The following is a 21,638-nucleotide window of genomic DNA, read 5'->3' on the forward strand; positions in this document are numbered from 1 at the left end:
AGAAATAGAAATGCACCAGGCCTATTTTTTTGTTTGCTTTGATTGCATATAAGTAAATAAATAAATAATCAGTCGGGAAAGATGTGTCCTAGTGTATTCTCTTGGGAACGTGAATGCGTTACCCACCCAATGAAAAAAAAACCAAACAATTCTGCTGCTGCATTTCCCAGCTACACAATAGCTTCGTCGTCGGCCCTCTCTAGGTCAGTCGTCACTCTCATCTAGTGATTTTATATTGATCACCTTGGCAATGCTGGCACAGGTCTGTCCCAGTCTTCCAAGAGGTTACATTCTTCAATTGAATAAATAAATCTCTACTGAACACCCCCCAAAAATAGAGATTCTCTGACCTAGGATACAAATCCCACACGTCTTCCCGCCCAGTGTTAGGTCAGCTGCTAATTTTTTTCCCCCTTTAGGTAATAAAATGAAGGGAACCGTTCAAAACCCCCATATTTGAATCTTAGGACAATGAAGCCGACAGGAAGCCACTTTCCTCCCCCGGGTTGACTACGGAGCCGGAGCCTGCACGGGGTGCAGTAGTCTGGCAGGGTGCGTGACACCACATCTTACACGCCCTCCGGCCGCGGCCGAGGGCTCCTCGCCTGACCCCGCGCCGGCCACCCCCAGCCCAGAACCAGCCACAAAGAGGGATCGGCATTGTTAGCCGCTCCAAACCGGGAAAAATCGCTTCCCAAAAGCAGCGCGGCCATTCCCTCGCAGGCTCCGCCCGCGCCCCTCGCACCGCCACGGCGGAGGGGGAGGGTAGCACAAAGCCGGGAGAGAGCTGACACGATTCGATGCGTCCCGGGGACAAGGCGGCGGCGACGAGCCGTGGTCGCCCGACGCAGCACCGACGGGCCGGCGGGCGGGGTGCCGGCAGGGTTGGGATGGAGGGGCGGCCCCGCCGAGCCGCCGATCGGGTGCGTGGGGGTGGCGGCGCCGCGCGGGGCATCCGGCAGCGCCCCCTCGCCGCCCGACCCCGCACCCCCGCCCCACCGCGGGCCGGCCCGAGTCCCAGCTGCAAACCCGAGGAGGATGTGGACAGGCGGCGGCGGCGACGGCAGCGCCCAACCCCAGCGGTTGAGCGCATCACTTACCCCTCACCGCGGAGAGAGGGACCGGACGGGGAGGGCGGGGCGCGCCGCGTCCCGTGAGTCTCTCGCACGCCTTCCTTCCCCCCACCTTGTCGTCGTCGTCGTCGCTGCCACTGCGATCGAGTTCCGGGCCTCTCAGTCCGCTGGGCAATAACGTTATTCAACACACGCCCCACACATAGCGGTAACGGCAAAGAACGGCCGCCTAGTGCGCAGGCGCCTGGGAAAAGGGCGAGGAGCCTGGCCCTATCCCCTTCTCTGGCTCAGATCCAACGATCTCTTACTGCGCAGGCGCAAAAACCAGACAATGAAAAGGGGCTGTGCAGAGGGTCTCACTCTCAAGCTTTTCCTGCTGCCTACTGCGCAGGCGTTTCTCAAGGACTAGCTTGAACAATGAAAAGGAGCTCAGCATTAGCAGGGACCGCAACCAACAAGGACTACAATTCCCAATGGGCAGTGCTCCAACTCCAAGTGGAGGTCGGTTTGCTGGGCATGCTAGGATTTGTAGTGTCAGCGGCCTTTCACAATCTAGGCTCTTTGGAAGATTTAGAGCTTCTTTCTCTTGAGAATTGATTTGGTCGTTTTACCACATGTCGTGGCTGAAGAGTGTAAAGCTTGTTATTTGCGTCCCTGAGAAGGTCCAAGGATCGAATGCATACTAGTAAATTTAGAGGGATCAAGGCCTTCAATGAACCTTTCTGTCAGTTGGGTGGTCCAAACAAGCAGGATGGATGAAGGCAGGACTAAGCCAGGAAAAGGGCGGAGCTTCCAAGCAGTTTCTTGGCAACCGGATCTGGCAACCACATGGCCAAAGCTTGCGTTAGGGCGCAGTGCCCTCTGGGAATTGTAGTGTTATTGGAAGGGCTCTCAGGAACATTAAGACTGCAAGCCTGAAGTCTGTGAACCACAAGTCCCGTCATTCATCAGGAAGGCCAGTGGGAGGGAAATGCTCCTAGGAGCTCGGTCCAGGGTTCCAGGCTCCCCATTGACTGCAACGGCAGGAAGCAGGCGGGTTCTGTCCGAGCGCTAAGGCCTTTTGTTGTCGGAGGGTAGTACATAGGGCACTGCTCCCCGTAACTCCCATCTGTGGGCCCCCAGTCTGTGAATGGCGAAGTCCCCGGAGAACTCTACCCTGGAGGAGATTCTGGGGCAGTACCAACGGAGTCTCCGGGGTGAGTTGCTCCAAACCTCTGTGCGTAGCCCCTTGGTACCAGGGCCTAGTGGGCGGGAGCTGGTCAGGTACCTTTCTGAACACCTCCGATCGGCCGCCCCAGCCAGGATGCGGAGGAAGAAGATGGATGTTGCTGTGATTTTTGAGGAAAGATGAAATAGTTTGTGTTTATTTTTACTTTTAACCAGTGGTGATTCCCTTAGTTACCTGAATCAACTCTTAGATATTGGCATAGGTATCTTTCATTTAGCGCCAGCAGAAACTCTTTGGATGGCTCTATGCCACTTTTGCCCAGTTCCCATACTATGCTCTTTAATCCAATAAATTCCCGATTCACAGTTTTTTACACATTTAAATTATGGTGTAGTAGATTAATTGGAATTTATGGCCAGGAAAAAAAAACAACACAATTATTTTAATCACAACAGCTCTGTTTAGTGGTAGGCTATTTACGTACACTAAGTCATTTAAAACTTCACACAACCTTATGAATATTCCTATTTTACACATGGGAAAATCGAAGTGTAAAGATATTAAGTTAGGACAAAGCCCAGACAGAGGCAAAGTCAGGTATTAAAATCCATCAGGCATGTTTTAAAAGCCTTTTTTTTATTATTATTAATCACATCACAGTTAGTACTACTGAAACCTTATTTAGCTAATTCATATTTTCTTAGTATGGTACCCAATGAGTGAGAACTTATAGAAGTGATGTGTATACTTGTAGATAGCTCTGTCATCTTGAACATTATATATAATATCTAGAAACCTTAGTTCTGTTATTTTAAAGTGGAAATTATACTGTTGTATACAGGGTTATTGTGAGGAGCAAATGAAATAATCCATGTAAAGCAATAATCTTCAGACTTCTTTTTACTGTTACTCATCACTATCAAACACATTTTATACGGGACATACATATATAGATGTAAACTTAAGGAAAAGTTTCATTAAAGAATATTCTCTAACCTGACCTGTGGTGGTGCAGTGGATAAAGCATCCACCTGGAAATGCTGAGTTCGCCGGTTCGAAACCCTGGGCTTGCCTGGTCAAGGCACATATGGGAGTTGATGCTTCCAGCTCCTCCCCCCTTCTCTCTCTCTCTGTCTCTCCCCATCCTCTCTAAAAATAAATGAATTTTTAAAAAATTTTAAAAAAAGAATATTCTACTAGATGTAATACACTATATTATTATTCTGTTGCATTTCTTAACACTCTAGATCATGACCAACAGTTAACAAATATTTAAAGCATATAGAACACTGACTTATGTATTAATTGAGTGCCTACTATGTGTTAGGCATACTAGGTGCTGGAGCTACAATACGGAACTAGACAAAGTTCCTGTCCCCTTGGAGCCTCTGGCTTAGTGAGAGAGAAAGACAACAAACAAAAAGTAATTACAGATTACTGTGGTAGAAAATAAGGGTAAAGATCAGTGCTTGGCACATAAAAAACACTCATTAAATGTTAGCTGCTATTTATAATTGGTACTTGCAGAAAAGTGAAGATTTTTCAAGATTAGGAAGTTTATTTTCAAGTGACTATAGACTTTATAAGAGTTATTATTTATTGTTGCAATTGTCAGCAGTGTTAGAAACTTAACGTTCTCAGTAGTCAAACTGCAAGAATAAAATTATCGGACCTTGGAATGCTGAGGTTGCCTGTTCAAAACCCTAGGCTTGCCCTGTCAAGGCACATACAAGAAGCAACTACTAAAAGTTGATGCTTCCTTCTCACCCCAACCCACTTTCTCTCCTCTCTCAAAAAGTAAAATTAAAAATACTTAAAGATTTTTAAGAAAATTGGTCTTGAGGAATACCTTGATCACTTTATTAATGTTTCAAGAACTGTTATATACAGAAATAACCACTTCTATTTTTTTTTATTTGAAAGCAAGAAAAATATTGTGCACGATGATAATATGAGTGATTTTGTTTAATTTTTGAGGTTGGCAAAAATGTTTATGTTGCTTGTGTCTACTAATGTTCCTCCTTCTTTGACCTTATTTTGAATTTTTATGTGAATATTAGGAGCCACGTTATATTACGCATTTTGATGCAGTAGTTAATTTCAAACAAATGTTATAGTACTATGTTTAATACTTGCAATGCTGCTTTTACTAATTATAAGGTGAAGAGTTTTTATTCAAAGTTTTTTTTGTTTTGTTTTGTTTTGTTTGTATTTTTCTGAAGCTGGAAACGGGGAGAGACAGTCAGACAGACTCCCGCATGCGCCCGACCGGGATCCACCCGGCACGCCCACCAGGGGGTGACGCTCTGCCCACCAGGGGGCGATGCTCTGCCCCTCCGGGGCGTCGCTCTGTTGTGACCAGAGCCACTTCAGCGCCTGGGGCAGAGGCCAAGGAGCCATCCCCAACGCCCGGGCCTTCTTTGCTCCAATGGAGCCTCGGCTGCAGGAGGGGAAGAGAGAGACTGAGAGGAACGAGAGGGGGAGGGGTGGAGTAGCAGATGAGTGCTTCTCTTGTGTGCCCTGGCCGGGAATCGAACCCAGGACTTCTGCATGCCAGGCCGACGCTCTACCACTGAGCCAACCTGCCAGGGCTATTCAAAGTTTTTTTTTATACATTTTAAAATAAAATTTAAATTTAGTGTGCTAACAGTATAAGATAGTGAAAACATTTATAATCAAGAGCAGACATAAAGCAAAGACAAAGGTTAACTTTTAAAAAGATTTTAGTGATAGTTTTCACAATGAATCAAGAAGTGGAACCTGACTTTTCCTGGGTTTTCAGCACTTGTGTGATTTACTTATTTAGTAGCATTTTTATTATTGTGTTTAAAAGCTCATCAAAGGAAACAAAACAGCTAATTTTGAAATGAAGCACAGTCAGAGTTTTTTAGTTCATATGTGTAAATTACCACTTTTAAGTAATATAATTCCCCTAAAATCAAAATCTGTGTTTCTCAATAAACAAACTATGGTAGCATTATTTTATATGGTGAACTTCATGATTTTGAGTGTTTGTGCTTAATAATGTGAGAATTGTGTTACTGTACAATCAGATAAAATGCAATTTAAAGTTCTTTTGTATTGTTTTATATTGGTTTGCTTGGTTTTGTATATCTGCCATTACTCCCCTCAAATGTCTTGCCTAGTTTATGATTAGAAAAATGTTAAAAAGCATTCTTGGTCTTTCCATAAAACAACCTTCTGGTTTCTAACTGTATATGTAATCATTACTAATATCCCTTCATTTAAAGTTAGCCAGGAGGTAGCCACATAAAAATGCAACATGCTTTCACAATTTTTTAATGCTAGTCCCTCATTTGTTTTCCTCTTTTATATGGTTTAAATAAATGTTTGGAATTATTACAGTAGATTAAGAATTTGAAGCTGTAGTGTGAAAGGCACAGAGATCCTGCTTTTAAGATGGAGGTGGAAGACTTCCCTTCCTCACTCTGAGGAAGGTCCTTGGTTAGCTATGGAGATAGGGTCAGCCGATTTGCTGACCCCACACTTACCTCATATCTTTTCCCTTATGCTTTTCAGATATATTCACTGCTTGTCCCTTCTAAGGGTATCTTCTGCTTTGGTTTAGCTATACCCCACTGCAAGAAATTGGAGAGGTTTAATGACATAAGAGTTATGGGTGGGGGGACACAAAAAACTGGAAGACTTCATTGCCCCACCAATCTGTATTATCCTATCCCTGCACAGTAAACGATATGAAAGTTTCCAGTGTGGTAAAAGTTGCCATATCCCAGTATTCTGGGAGTCACTGAATTTAATATAGAACTGAAACTGACTTGGGATGTCTCCTGGCAGTATGATTAGGTGTTCATTCACTCTATAGACATCTATAATTCAAGATGCACAGAATGGCTGAGAACTATATTGGTAACAAGGGGGAATAGCCGATGCCCCTTCTTTAATTTAAATTCAGCACATTGTGCAAGGCTATGAGGGATCAAGTAAACTAGTTGTAGCTAAGGAAAGGTCAGAAAAACCAGAATAATGGGCAATCCAAGCTGGTATAAGTTTCATACACTTGAATGTAAGGAGATGCTTAGAAAGAAGGTGAGAACTTGCTAGAAATGTAGTGTCCCAGCCTCAATAACAGAACCATGTCTAGTCTTGCTGCAGTGTTATCAATGGACACAGTTTTATCAACACCTATGTACGTGACTCACCTGTTCACCTCGTTCCAAGCCACCTTTGGTTGGGTGAGCATAAAGAAATATAAAAACAAACTTGTACAGTGATAGGAATACATCATTTCTTTTCTATGGACATTTTATATGCTGGCTACCCCTTTGTATTTCAACATTTTGGTGTTTCAGGCTCTAGACTCAATTTGTGGAACAGTATGATAGAGTCAGAAGAAGAGAATGTGGAGCTAGGAGCCAGGTCACTAATTCTTACTGTTGCTTTGCTGATAATCATCTGTTACCTTAAGCAAGTTAATAAACTGGTCTTGGAATCTTGGTCTTCATTTATAAAATAAAGTTTGGACTATATTTGGGAATTAGTGGCTTTAAGAACCAAACAGATGATAGAATGTTTGATGGAGTCAGTGGAAGACATGAGGGAACGGTGAGGCTTGTGGAGAACTGGGCAGATTATACTTTTTCTATAAACAATCCAATTTATCTCTTGCTTCCTCCGTCTTACCTTTCTTCTCTTCCTTTTTTCTTCCCACACTGTGCTGGCCAAAGAAAACACACATGTGAACCTGGTTCCTGCCCCAGGCATTGTTCTCAAACCCCTGGATCCTCTAATGTTCCTTCCATCAACATTGGACTGGACCATGTGAATGATAATGGTTATGTTTTTATCTAGCAAAAATAAGTCTAGGCGTGGAACTAGCTCACAAAAAGTAAGAGATTGAAATGGAAATAAAACATATAATTTGGGGGTGATCCTTTTCTTTGTAAATTGACCTAATTTGAGAAAACCAAAGATAATTTCATTGTTCTGTGTTTTAATTGTTTGTCATTGGCATAGCTTTCCAGATCCTACAGTGTGTTTGTTTTTCCTTCCAGGGAAGGGCTCACATCTGCAGAACGCCTGTGTTCATCTTACTAGCCAATAATTTGGTCACTGAATTTTTACCAGCAGTGATATCATCTGGACCTTTGGCACACTTACAAAAACATGTGTGTAATTTAAGCAAAAGTTCTTTTTCTCAATTTTACCCATCAAACTTGTATTTCTTCTTTTTTTTCTTACTTTATTTCCCTCCCGCCTCCTCTTACTGCCACTCCTTTTCCAGTTTTTTTTTACTCTCCTTGAATGTTTTCTGAATATTTTTATACTCTTTACCATATACAGTATATATATGCATGCACACACATATTCTCCACAGTGAATGTTTGCTTATTCATTTGTTTTACTATCAGCCTCATTGAGACCCAAGACAAGCAACAATATAATAAAGCCTCTGGGAGCCTTCGTTATGAAATGAGAAAATTATTTTGGCATTTCAGGGCAGACTGAAACATCGCTGTTTCAGTTTCTAAAAATTAAATAAATGGAATGATTTGTCCACTAATTAAGGATTGGTCATGCAAATAAAACTTGTGAACATCTGAGTTCAGTATTTGCTGCTGAAATTTAAATTATACCTATACATTTTTTGCTTTATTTACTCATATGGCTTTTCTTAGTAGTTTTAACTGTTATGACCATTTCTTTCACTAGAATAAGAAAAAGCTAGTAGAATTACAGGTTTTTTCTCCTGCAACTGATGGCATAAAATAGACAAAAGACAGGACTTAAGCATCTAAAAAAGTAACTAGTCATCCCTAGCATCATGTCAAATCAAACATGGTTCAGTCTTCTGAAATCATAAAAACATTTTTCACATGTTCTTGGACAGAAAAAAAGAGATTAAGTTGGTTTCAAGCTATTGAGATCGTAAGAATAATTATATTCTATCTTGGGATGTTTAAAAGACATGATCTGAGCACTAGGGTAGGTTTTTTACCTTTTCAGTTAGTGATACTACTTTCAGGGTCAAAAGGTAGAGAAAGTAGTTTGAAATGCACGTGCGCATTTACCAAAGCAACCTCAGTGATCAGTGAGCTCAATCAAAGCCCACTGGAATATTTAAAGGAGTGATCACATAAGGTAGCTCTGAAAAGTCACCTTAAAGTACAATAATTGCTTCATGAGTTAGGGCTCAAATGAAATAAAGCTAAATATGAATTCCAAGTTATTGATTACACTGGGTAGATATACCACCTCATCTGGACCCAAAGTGCCCCAACACCACTGCTGTACCAGGGTACACTGCCCTGCCCCATTTTCAAGAGATGCCTGTTCTCTCCATGTAGTCATGTGGTGGGCTTGACAGATGAACACTAGCTATCTCATTTGATTGCTCTAAACCAGTAGTTGTCAACCAGGGTGATTTTTCTGCCCAGAGGACATTCAGTAACATCTAGAGATATTTTTGTTTGTCAAACTTGGGAGGGGGAGGCCCTGGCCGGTTGGCTCAGCGGTAGAGCGTCGGCCTGGCGTGCAGGGGACCCGGGTTCTATTCCCGGCCAGGGCACATAGGAGAGGCGCCCATTTGCTTCTCCACCCCCCCTCCTTCCTCTCTGTCTCTCTCTTCCTGTCCCGCAGCCAAGGCTCCATGGCCCAGGCGCTGGGGATGGCTCCTTGGCCTCTGCCCCAGGCGCTAGAGTGGCTCTGGTCGCAGCAGAGCGACGCCCGGAGGGGCAGAGCATCGCCCCTGGTGGGCGTGCCAGGTGGATCCTGGTCGGGCGCATGCGGGAGTCTGTCTGTCTCTCCCCGTTTCCAGCTTCAGAAAAATACAAAAAATACAAAAAAAAAAAAAAATTGGGAGGGGGAGAGTGCTACTGGCATCTAGTAGGTAAGGGCCAGGGATGCTGCTAAGCAGTATGACACAGCCCCTTATAACCAAGAATGATCAGGGCCACTTGTCAATAGTGCTGGGCTTAACAAACCACAAACCGGCAGTAGCAGGGCTTTGCTTCCAGCCCTCACTCTGCCGGAATCATACTTGAGAGTAATTCCAATTAAGGATACAGATTGCACTGGCTGGTGATTTTTGCCTGTGTTCTGCCAGTCTGGCTAGGATTACATCTTTATCAATGAAAAGTGACAGGTGCATAAATCCTCCCAGTTGGTGCCAAAAGAATACCAGGTGTATCCCTCATCCTGCATCTAGCCAATTTCCTTGATTTGCCAACATCCATGCATCATTAATGATCTTCCAGACATTGCTTTCTTAAGATGTTTGCATTCTTGCTCAGATTTGCTTTCACCCCTGGCGCCAACTCTTTAGCCCATTTGTCAGCTATTAAGAGTCTTATGATTGTATGATACTATTTTCTTGGAGATTTTTTTACTTTCTATATATTACTTTGAATCTCTCTCGCTATTCTCATTGCCATTTACAAAGCTGGCTTTGTCTGATTTGGGATTATGCTGTTTTATCTTGGTTGCCCTGCCTGTCAGTCCCTTAGTAAACAGTGACAGCAATCTTCTGAACTAGGCTGAGGCCCAGTCAAGGGTGGACAAACACATGTCTCTCTTATCTTGCTGCAGTCTCATTTTTCTGCTTGTCTGCCCCAGTCTGAGCTTGCTTTGAGAACTGTGGGGCATCTCGTGTCTCAGTGTAGGGAGGTCTGGGTGAGGCATGTTTTCTCAGAGACAGCTGGGCGCTTCTCAGGGTGTGGTCCCCCTCCCTGTCACCAGGATAAATCCCCTCCACACCACCCCATTCAGATGGAGAATACAGAAATTAATAATTCACAGTATGTGTAAAAGTGCTGATTCTTTCTCGACTGGGGTGTATTTGCGTTTTGTTCAAAAATACCTTGATGAGAAGAGGCCTGATGGTGAGTTTGGAGTTAGAAGTAGGGAAATGATTACAACAATGAGCAAGACTGACTTAAACTGTCAGCGGTCAGCAGCCAAATAACCTGCTCAGCGCTCATCGTCCTGGTTGATGTTTGGATAGCAGACAAGCAGGAATATTATTTATTTCCACTTATGTTCATGTGATTTTGTGAGACGCAGAGGCACTATTTGTGTTTGTGTTCATAATTAAGTTGGTACTCAGCCTGTGTTTGGTGCCAGGGGGAAGAAATCGGTTTGCTTTCCTGTCTTCTAGGGACCAAAGGGGAAATTGAGTTTGCTTTCTTGGTCATCGGCAGATAAAGCTATGCCCATCCGTGGTGGGACAGGAAATAACTGGAACCTCCTGTGTAATCTGGTTTCCTTAGGTGTAAAGAGCAGATACTGCACCTGGGCGGGGGCAGGGGTGGGAGGAGGGTTAGTGTTCTGAATAGGATTATGAGACCTTTGGTTGCTGTGGCTCTAGTTGAAGAGCAATGGAGTTTCATTTGTCTAGACTCATTGGGATTAGTATTCCTCGGGATTAATTTTTAGTTGTCTGTTAAGTGTGTAACGCATGCTATGAATTATGGTATTGAAATATCACTGAACCTTTATCGATAACTCAGCATTTCACACAGTACTATATTCAGTGTGCAATTTAACACGTCATCTTTGAATGCTATACATTCCAAAAGGTTAAACAAACATTAGAAACATTGGAAAGGGATTAAATGGGCTCAGCAAACTGCCATTGTAATCATCTGACAGAATAACTCACTAAAGGGATTTTCAACAATACCAATTTTTTTGTTCAGATTTCCTTTATTTTTCCTGACATGGCTTATAAGCTGTTAGTCAGGTTAGGTATAAATAAATAATTATCCTTTGTCTTAGAGGTGAAGTCATTTGATACCTCCGCAGAGCACAGAGCATACTTTTAATGTTAGTCAAACCTTCTGTTTCCTGTCTAATGGATACAGAAGGGATAAGTGCTTTATTCATAGTTGTAAGTGCATAAGTCTAAAGCTCTATAAACTAAATTGCTTATCATGTAACACTTTGATTTTTCCTTTTCCGTTAACAAGTCTCTTTAGAGTATACTCAGTTATTGGAAGACTATTGCTGCTTCTTATTTTTCTAAAATCAAGAATGCATCTTTGGACTTTTCTTAAACTCATGATGAGTAACAGGAGGCCAGACTTGCTTAATAATCAGCAGCAAATTCCTGTTCAAGAAAATACTGTTTGGCAATAGGGCTGGTGTGGAGAAAAATGCAGTGATAAGTTCACTCATCCTGTGTAGATGAGTAAGAGCATTTCATTCTATTAGTGTTGAACCCTGACCTAGAAGATCTGTTTTCTTTAGTTTAATCCAGATAGAAAGTGAGTTTCTCTAAGTGAAGAAACCTGTATCAGATATTTTGTCATGTAGGATGTAGTTTCTTCTATTAAATTATGGTTATTTTTTTCTGTTTCATACTTGGAATTAATGAGCTTGGGCAAAATGGGATATGGTTTTCATGGTCTTGTAGGATATATGTTTATAAGTATATTTCTAGTGATAATTGGAGATTAAGATGTAGGTGTTTTGTAGCTTTCTTAGGGTTCCCAATAGATAATAAAGAATAGGAGCTTTTTCTCCTGAGGACAGAGGAAGAAATAGGTTTACATTGTCAAAGAACAGCCTAGATCAGAAGAGTAAGAGGTTCACTGCCACTATTGTTATGAATTGCTTTTACTTAGGGAAAGTACTGTTTCTGAAGAATTTATTAAATGGAACCTATTTGCAATAGTCAGATAATAGTTGCACATGATCTTGCATGGGAATTCATCTTTTTCTAACACAAATTTCTGTTATATGTATGTAAAATGTTTGGTAAATTAATAAATTAAAAGATAACTTTCAAATACAGATGACAAAATTTGAAAATGGTGACTGAATGGGTCCCAGCTCTGATGTGGAAGGAACATTTTTTTGTTATATTTACAGTTTTCTGGATTGGAACCAGTGAATTTAATCATGATATTAGAAGAAACAATAAGAAATTTAAACCTAAACCAGGACCTGGACCTTAATTAATGAAATTACCAATTGATCACCTGCTTCTCCAGTCGTTACACATATACAAATACCCATTAAAGTAGGGTAGAATTAGTAGTTATGTCGTCACTAGTGTCGTTAGTATAGTTTTGTTATTAACATAAGACTTGGATCCTTTACTGAAAGTGTCTTTGGGTTAGTATTTGCCTGATAACTATTTCAGTTACCCATTGCCGTATAACAATCCACACCAGAACTTGGCTGAGAGCAACAAATATAGATAAAAACATTTCAATCTCTCTCCCAGGTCTGTGGGTTGACTGGACTCAGCTGGGCAGTTCTTTGGGTTTCTTTCATGCCATTGCAATTATTATTATTTTATTGATTGATTTTAGAGAGAGAGAAAAAAACATTGATTTGTTGTTCCACTTATTTATGCTTTCATTGATTGATTCTTGTATGTGCCCTGAACGGGGATCGAACCCACAACCTTGGCATATCAGGATGATGCTCTAACCAACTGAGCTCCCAGCCAGAGTCTCATGACATTGCATTTAGACGACCTCTGGTTCTGGAGCCACCTGGAGGCTCCCCTGGGCTATTAGCAGGGCTGGGCTTCTCTGTGTGGTCTCAGCGCCTTTCCTTGCCACGTGGCTTCTTCACAGGGTGGTCAGCTTCCTACTTGTGGCTTAGGACCCACAAAAGGGAGGAAGCAGAACCTACCAGACATTTTAAAATGAAACCTGGTCTGGCCTGGTGTAACCTCCACTGCATTGTATGGCTTAATGCCTTACAGACCTGCTCAGTTTCAGTGTGGGAAAGGAGGAGGGAATGAGGCTCAGTTTCATTTTTAGAGATGAACTGGAGGAATGTGCCTTCAAATACTCTATTTTAGACTTTAGGTTAAATATGTGCTGGTGAGTTTCAGCTTCAGTTCTGGGGTTAATCAATTGCACTAATCAGGACATCCTATATGAAATACAGCCAGCCCGCAGTACGTATGAAGGCTGAACTACAGAGGTTGCTACGAGAAGCATTTTAGTCATTCAAATCTTGATTAAAAACTAAACCAGCCATTTGTCTCTTAGTGGAAGAGGGATGTTGGGCCCACAGGGACAAGGGGGGTCCTTGGGTAGATGCTTGGGGTGGTGGAGTCCCTCTTGTCACTTCTGCCCACCCACCCCAGTGTCTCCAGGTGGAGGATAGGAGTCTTAGGCACTTTGCCTCATTGGTTATTATTTGGGGGTGCGGGTAGGGTAGGGGCTCTCCCATTCAATCTTCCTGGCTGATAGCACTATATATAGTGAAGATCAACCACTGAAGTGTTAGCGATCATCAAGTCTAATCTAACCCATAAACTTCATCTTCTCTCACGTCCTCTAGCACATTCCTCAGCAAGCTAGGAATAGAACCCTGCCCTTTTCCATAAAGTCTCCGAAGTAGTGCTTCCCCTTCGGAAACTGCCTTCTTGAGTATGTATTTGTGTGGTTGCCAGAGTTCGCCAGTCTCACTTTCACTGTGTCATTGCAGAGTGTGCAAATCAAAGCATTCACCAGCTGCAGTGTGCCTTGAGGGAAGGCAATGCCAGTGTTGGAGGAGATGCACTGGACCCTTCTCTAGGCACCAGTGCAGGGAGTGAGAACACAGGGGCTGCCTGGCACGAGCTACAGCACAGCCATGCAGGTGAGTTGAGCATAGCCCCAACCTGGGTGATCCCAGTGAATTATTTCAACTCTACAGTGTGTCCGTAAAGTCATGGTGCACTTTTGACCTGTCACAGGAAAGCAACAAAGGACGATAGAAATGTGAAATCTGCACCAAATAAAAGGAAAACTCTCCCATTTTCATACCTATTCAGTGCAGTTCGATGTGGGCTCACGCACAGATTTTTTAGGGCTCCTTAGGTAGCTATCCCGTATAGCCTCCACAGACTTGTCACTGACTGATGGCTTACCAGGACGGGGTTTCTCCACCAAACTGCCGGTTTCCTTCAACTGCTTATCCCACTGAGTAATGTTATTCCTATGTGGTGGCGCTTCGTTATAAACGCGCCGATATTTACTTTGCACTTTGGTCACTGATTAGAATTTAGCGAGCCACAGAATACACTGAACTTTCCTCTGTACTGTCCACATCTCGACTGGCATGGCCGTGGGCTGCTCCGCTGTATACAGGGTATTACGTCATCATCTGTGCATGTGCACATGCTGCCACATCATCCTACAGAAACTGGGAGAGTTTTCCTTCTATTTGGTGCAGATTTCACATTTCTATTGTCTTTTGTTGCTTTCCTGTGACCAGTCAAAAGTGCACCATGACTTTACTGACATACTGTATGTAATAATCACTCCATCCCATCCAGTACTCTCCTGCTAGGATTTTCTTCCTGAAACACAAATCAACTAATACAATTTCTTTGCTTATTTTTTTCTTTGACTTTCCTAGTGGCTAAATAGGCCAAAGTCCAAAATTCTTAGTATATCATAGCACTATTTCTATAAGATGGCTCCAAGCTACTTTTCCAGCCTCATTTTTTATCATCCTTTCAACCATCCACTTTGCGAGCCATGTTCTAGTCAGACCAACCCACTGGCCTCCTGTGCTTTGCATGTGCTATGCCTTTTCCTGGAATTTTTCTCACCCTTTTCTGCTTAGTGGTCTCTTGTTCATCCTTCACAGTTTTATCTTTTCTATGCAAACAGGCACAATTAGGTGCTTCCTCTTTTTTGTGGCACCATGTATGGCTCTGGGTCTACACACAAACTCATACTGTTTTATATCCATCAGTGTATCACTCTTGTGTAGCTCTTTAAGTGGGAGGGATTTTCTGATCTTTCCTTTGCATCCCCATTTCTTTCTTTTTTTGTGTGACAGAAAGAGAGAGGGACAGATAGGGACAGACAGACAGGAAGAGAGAGAGATGAGAAGCATCAATTCTTCGTTGCGGCACCTTAGTTGTTCATTGATTGCTTTCTCATATGTGCCTTGACCCGGGGGGCTACAGCAGACTGAGTGACCCCTTGCTCATGCCAGCAACCTTGGGCTCAAGCTGGTGAGCCTTGCTGAAACCAGATGAGCCCGTGATCAAGCTGGCGACCTTGGGTTTTCGAACCTGGGTCTTCTGCGTCCCAGTCTGATGCTCTATCCACTACACCACTACCTGGTCAGGCAAGTTGCATCTTTTTTAATTGCATCCCCAGTTCTTGACGCATAATATATGTTTAAACAATATTTGTTAGATGGATGAAAGATTGGATAGGGATGATAAACCATGGATCTCAAAAAAGGTTAATATACCCATTGTTTCTGCCCTTTAGTTAATCAACTCAAAGCTTTGTTGTACCAACAAGCAACTAAGGAAAGTGAGGTAACTCCATCAAGAAGACGAAAAATGTCCCCTTTGGTAAGTATCAACATTTGTGACAGAACAAAAGCATTATTTCTCCAACTATGCTTTAACTTTGCAGTGTCATTTCAGATGTAGATAAAATCTGAGCAGGGTGTTGTAATAGAGTAAAGCATTAAAAGAAATGGCTTTCCTCTGATTATTTTAGATGCAGAAGACAGACTTCTACAGCAGAGGGAATGAATCCTGATTCTTTAATTTATTAGTCACTTGAAAATGTGAGTGAGAAAATAGTTTGGGGAATTTACTTTGCAACTATTAGCAAATATAAAAACAAAATATATGGAAAGATCAGCCATTTCCCTTTTAGAGGATTATATCTGTATTTAATCATTTTTAGATTTTACTTAATTATAATTCCAGCCATCCTTTGTTAAACTCTTTTATTATAAATGTCAAAACCGAAGTATATAATCTAATTCTACATTTAAAAATACATGGTTCGAAAATGGTGTGATAAAGAAGTTATACCCTATTTCTTCTGAAGTTGGTTTTTTACTGCCATTGCTTTGACAGAGTACAGTGGTACCTTGAGATACAAACAGACCAACATACGAATTTTTTAAGATACGAGCTGCAACTCAGTCCATATTTTTGTTCGAGATCCGAGTGAAATTTCGAGATACGAGTGGTGATTTGGGAAGCTGCCGCTAGTTGGCACGTTGGAGCACGGGTCCAGCATCGGCAGTTTGATATATGAGTTAACTGACTTATGAGCTAGGTTACAGAACGAATTAAATTTGTATCTCCAAGGTACCACTGTATGTGATTCCTGACTGAAGCAATGTGACAGGCTAAGGTTAAGACAGGTGTGAAGGACGGTGTGAGGGAAGGATCTGGTCAGGTTTAAATAGCTGACGTAAAAGCGAAGATAGAATGTTCCTCACTGACACCACTTGGCATCAAAGACTTGTCTAGAGAACCTCTTCATCAGGGAATGGTTTTGTAGTTTTAGCTGGCACTCCTCTTCCATGGAAGTTTCTGGAAGAGAGCTACCCCTTTATTTCAGCTGATCACCCCAACCCAATTATACTACTCCGGCCTTTTTGCGTTTACCATGTGCTTTTTCGAACCACCTTCACTTTCCATCTTAAAAACATCCCTGAATCTTATCTATCTGTGGAATTTATAGGGTAGAGAAATGAATACTATTAACTACATGTGATCTAGTCTGTATTTGTGTGCCATCAGTGCTGAATCGTGCATGGAGATGATATTCATGGATTCTTTGCTAAATCCAACCATGCTTCATTTATTGTTGGTTTTTCCTTAGAAGTTATCAGAGTATGAGGAAACCAATATGCCTACTGTCCATAATCTTGTCCCTATCATTAATGATCAGTCCCAATACATTCATCATTTAGAGGCGGAAGTCAAGTTCTGCAAGGTAAGTTTCTCATTAAAATTTCAAACCTACCTAAGTTTATATTAATGATGCCTTGTATGAAACTTTGTCTTCATGTGGATAGCAATACATTGACAATCACCATGCTTATATGATTGGAAAGACTAATGTATATCAGGTTTGGGAATGACGCCCTTGACCATACAATTGCTGATTGCTCCATTTCCCAGCAGTCCATAACTCAACTATGTCTAATGTTTTGACAATGTGATCTCATATTTCAGAATTTTTTTCTTTCCACTCCATTTACTTTAGCCCAACTGATGGCAGATGCTTTGGGAAAGTAATCCCAATCATTTTCCCACATTTGTCACAAAAAGAATTATAAAACAGGACCCAGTGGAATGTATTCTATGTACACAGGCTGGTTCAGTTTTGAAAATCAGTCATTCTTTTTATACATTGTTGGATTCTAGTTACTAATATTTTGAGGAAGATTTTTTGAGATACACTGATCTGTAGTTTTCTATTCCTGTAATGTTTTCCCTTGGTTTGAAAGTTAGGTAATGCCGACTAAAATGAGTTAGGAAGCATTTTGTCTGGTATTTTAGGGAGGATGTTGTAGAGCATTGGTATAATTTATTCCTAAATGTTTGGTAGAATTCACCAGTGAACCAATGGTAGGGCTGGTGCTTTCTGTTTTGAAAGATTATTAATTATTGACCCAATTTTTAAAAAATAAATATAGGCCTATGCAGATTGCTTATTTCTTCTTCTATGAGTTTTATTAGATTGTGTCTTTCAAGGAATTGGTCTATTTTGTCTGGGTCACCAAATGTGTGGGCATAGAGTTGTTCAAAATATTTCTTTGTCCATGGGATCTGTAGTGATAAACCCCTCTTTTGTTTCTGATATCAGTAATTTATATCTTCTGGTTTTCTGGGGTTTTTTTAATTTTGTTTTGTTCTTACTTACTTAGCCTGGTTAGAACAGGATCTTATTAATTTCACTGATCATTTCAAAGACCCAACTTTTGATCTCATTGCTTTTCTTTATTGATTTTACTCTGTTTTAATATCTTTTCTTCAAATTTGCTTTTTTTTAGGTCCCTAAAACAGAAGCTTATTGATTTTGAATTTCTTTTTTTTCTTAATTAATTAATTTTTATTGATTTTAGCAAGAGAGAAGAAGGGAAAGAGAGAGACAGGAACATCAATCTGTTACTGTACGTGCCCTGACCAGGGATCAAACTGGCAACCTCTACACTTCGGGTCAATGCTTGAACCAACTGAGCTATCTAGCCAGAGCAATCATTCTTTCTTTCTAATGTTTTTAACTGATGTTGCCAGGTCTCAAAAATTTTGCTAAGTTGTATTATAATTTTTATTTTGTTCAAAATATTTTAAGAATTTCCTTGGACTTCATCCTTGCCAGACCCATATGTTAATTAAAAGTGTATTGTTGAATTGCCAAATATACTGGGAATATTGTAGCTATTTTCCTGTTATTAATTTCTAATTTAATTTCATTGTAGTCTGGGAACATACTTTTTATGATTTCTGATCTTTTTAATTTGTTAAGATGTGTTTTTAGGCCCAGAATGTGGTATGTGTTGAATATTCTGTATTGGCTTGAGCAGAATATGTATTCTGTTGTTGTTGGGTGAAGTATTCTATAAATGTCAATTATATCCAGTTGATTAATAATGTGCTATTCAGTTCAACTATGACCTTACTGATATTTTGCCCATCTGCCAGATTTGCTCAATCTGTCAATTCCTGATAAAGAGATGTTAAAATCTCCAACTGAAATAGTAGATTCATTTATTATTTCTCCTAACTTCTATCAGTTTTTGCTGCATGTATTCAATAATTCAATATTCTATTTTAGGCATATACACATTAAGGATTATTATGTCTTCCTGAAGATTTGACCTCTTGAACTTTAAGTAATGTCCTCTTTTTATCCCTGGTATTTTTGTTTGCTATGAAATCTTCTTTGAAATTGATATAGCGATTTCAAATCTTCTTTGAAATATTCCAGCTTTCTTTTGATTTGTGTTAGCCTGGTATGTTTTTCTCCATTCTTTTACTTTTTATCTATGTCTTTATATGTAAAGTAGTTTCTTGTAGACAACAGATACTTGGACCTTGTTTTTCACTCTAACAGTCTATCTTTTTATTGTTGTATTCATACCATGGATGTTTAAAGTGATTATTGATATACTTAGAGATCTATAATATCACATGATTATTATAGCTGTCTATTCTTTGTCCTTGTTCTGTATTTATTTATTTATTGCTTTTCATTCATTTTCTGCTATCTCTGGTTTGAAATGAGTATTTTACATGATGGCATCTTTTTTTCTTCTCTTAGCATCATCAGTTTGAACTTCCTTTTTTACTTCTATGAGCAATGTCCTTGAGTTTGCAATAACATTTACCACTCATCTAAGTCACTTTCAAATAACGCTTTTCTTCTTCAGGGTTAGGGCCAATTCATTACAAGAGAGTATTCTCTATTCTTTCCTCCTATTACTTATAACACTGCTGTTATTCATTTCATGTGTACATAAGCTGTGGTTATCACATTCACTGTTACTATTATGATATTGAACAAGCTGCTATGTGTAATATATATTTATACTATATTATATGTAATATATGTATGTGTGTTATATTATATGTAATATATGTATGTGTGTTACTATGATATTGAACAAGCTGCTATGTGTAATATATATTTGTACTATATTATATGTAATATATGTAGATCAGTTAATACTAAGAAAAATTAAGGATTTTACCCTTATATATTTCTTCTCTAACATTTTTTCTTTATATAAATCTGAGTTTATAACCTATATAATTTTCTTCCTCTCTGAAAAACTTCTTTTATATAATATTTCTTGTAAGACAGGTCTACTGGTGACACATTCCCTCAATTTTTGGATATTTGAGAAAGTATTATTTTTCTCAGTTTTTAAGGTTAATTTCACAAGATACAAAATTCAATGTTGGTGGATTTATTTTTTCTTTCGGTACTTTAAATATTTGTTTCTGTTCTCTTTTTGCTTACATGGTTTCTTAAGAGTAGTCTGATGTAATTCTTATCCTTGCTTCTGTTTTCTTCTGCCCCCTCATCCCCTCTTTCTTTAAAGATTTTCTCTTTGTCTCTGATTTTCTGCAGTTTGAATATGATATGCTTAGGTGTAGACTTTTTGGTATTTTCCTGCTTGGTGTTCTCTTAGCTTCCTGGATCTGTGATTTGGAAGTCTAATATTTATTTTGGAAAATTCTTTATCATTATTGCTTCAAATATTTCTTCTACTTCAGCTCTTTCTTCTCTTTCTGGAATTCCCATTACACACATGTTACACCTGTTGTAATTGTCCCACAATTCTTGGATGTTCTGTTCTTTTTCATTCTTTGTTTATCTTTGCATTTCAATATGGGAAGTTTTTATTGATAATTCTTCAAGCTCATTAATTCTTTCCTTCAGTGTGTTCAGTCTATTAATGAGACCTTCAAGGCAGTTTTTACTTCTACTACTATGCTTTTGATTTCTAGCATTTCCTTTGATTCTTTCTTAGTGTTTCATTTCTCTGCTTATATTACCCATCTTTTCTTGCATGTAGTCCACTTTTTCACTAGACTCTTTAGCATACAAATGATAATTATTTGGAATGCTCAATCAGATAATTCCAACATCTCTGCCATATCAAAGTTTGATTCTGTGCTTGCTTAATCTCTTTAAACTGTGTTTGAAGTCTTTCAGTACACCTTATAATTTTTTGTTGAATGCTAGCTACATACTTGGTAAAAGGAACAGAGAGAAATAGACCTTTAGTGTGAGGTTTTATGTTTATTTGGCTAGGAGTTAGGCTGTATTTACTGTTTGCCGTTGCTGTAGGTGTCAGAGGATAAAATTTCCTCTAGTGTCTTGGTTTTTGTCTCCCCTGTTGTCATTGGGCTTACCTCAGGAATTCTTCTAAAATATATTGCAAGATGTGCAGTTATTTTAGTGTATTCCTCTGTTATTATATAGGGCCCCTTTTGATGTGGTGGAAAGATGTGAGAGCTTGGAAGCATTCTCTAGTCCCATGATTAGGTCTCAGTTTCTTAGTCAGCCTGTGCCCCTTGGCCATGATCTTCACAAATGTTTATCAATCTTCCCCTCCCTTTAAGTGAGACAAGAAGGCTGGAGGAAGTTGGAGATGGGTATTTTCCTTCCCCCAGGTCACTCAGGACCTGAAAAGAAACCCAGTTGTTTAGGCTCTGGTAAAGTAGTTTCTCCTGAGACAGACTTGTTAAAAAGAAGAGAATGCTTTGGGCATATTTCATAATGGCTTCTTTTCCTCTCTACTGGTGGAAGAATGAGGGGATTTTTCTCTGGTCTTTGCTGTGAGAACGTGATGTCCTAGAGATAAAACTCACAAAAAATGTGGAATTCCTCCTGAACACTGGGTCCCTCTAGACTGGTTTTTTTGTGTTTTTTTTTTTACTTTCAAACTGGTCTACAATGATTATTTCATCAATTGCACATTACATTTTCTACCCTAGCACCCATTCCCCTGGAAATTTATGCTCTGGTAGGTTGTGATTCTCAGGAGCACCTCACTCTCTCCAACATTGGAGATAAAAGTTTTTTTCCTGTGAAGTCAGTTCTCTGATGAATCTAAGAAGAGTGGTTGATTTTTCAGCTTGCTCGGTCTTTTTTCTTGTTGTGAAGGAGGGAGTGATATCT

At 40.2% G+C, this 21,638-nt stretch overlaps 2 protein-coding genes across 24 annotated transcripts in view; one reads left to right on the forward strand and one right to left on the reverse strand.

Moving 5' to 3' along the window:
- CEP170 (centrosomal protein 170) overlaps positions 1–21,638 on the reverse strand; it is a 177,928-nt gene that overhangs the window by 100,064 nt on the left and 56,226 nt on the right. For 4 of the 17 annotated variants that reach the window (XM_066236681.1, XM_066236673.1, XM_066236664.1 and 1 more), the window contains exon 1: positions 1,101–1,328. The exons of 2 other annotated variants lie outside the window; for them this stretch is intronic. The gene's annotated coding sequence lies outside the window, so the exon portion shown is untranslated. Of the gene's footprint in view, positions 1–243; positions 335–1,100; positions 1,332–5,753; positions 5,841–21,638 lie in introns of those variants that run through there. 11 more of the 17 variants (XM_066236654.1, XM_066236644.1, XM_066236617.1 and 8 more) reach the window with 6 other exon arrangements.
- The window catches only part of SDCCAG8 (SHH signaling and ciliogenesis regulator SDCCAG8), a 246,613-nt gene continuing 227,051 nt past the window's right edge, over positions 2,077–21,638 (forward strand). For 4 of the 7 annotated variants that reach the window (XR_010726186.1, XM_066236694.1, XM_066236702.1 and 1 more), the window contains exons 1-4: positions 2,077–2,269; positions 13,672–13,824; positions 15,459–15,544; positions 16,821–16,934. Coding sequence is in view for 5 of the 7 variants with exons in the window: in XM_066236694.1 (XP_066092791.1) it covers positions 2,203–2,269; positions 13,672–13,824; positions 15,459–15,544; positions 16,821–16,934 (420 nt within the window). In the remaining 2 variants the exon portion in view is untranslated. The remainder of the gene's footprint in view (positions 2,270–13,671; positions 13,825–15,458; positions 15,545–16,820; positions 16,935–21,638) is intronic. The other 3 variants (XM_066236710.1, XM_066236729.1, XM_066236746.1) reach the window with 3 other exon arrangements.

Source organism: Saccopteryx bilineata, chromosome 1 (assembly GCF_036850765.1).
Source record: "Saccopteryx bilineata isolate mSacBil1 chromosome 1, mSacBil1_pri_phased_curated, whole genome shotgun sequence".
NCBI classification, from domain to species: domain Eukaryota; kingdom Metazoa; phylum Chordata; class Mammalia; order Chiroptera; family Emballonuridae; genus Saccopteryx; species Saccopteryx bilineata.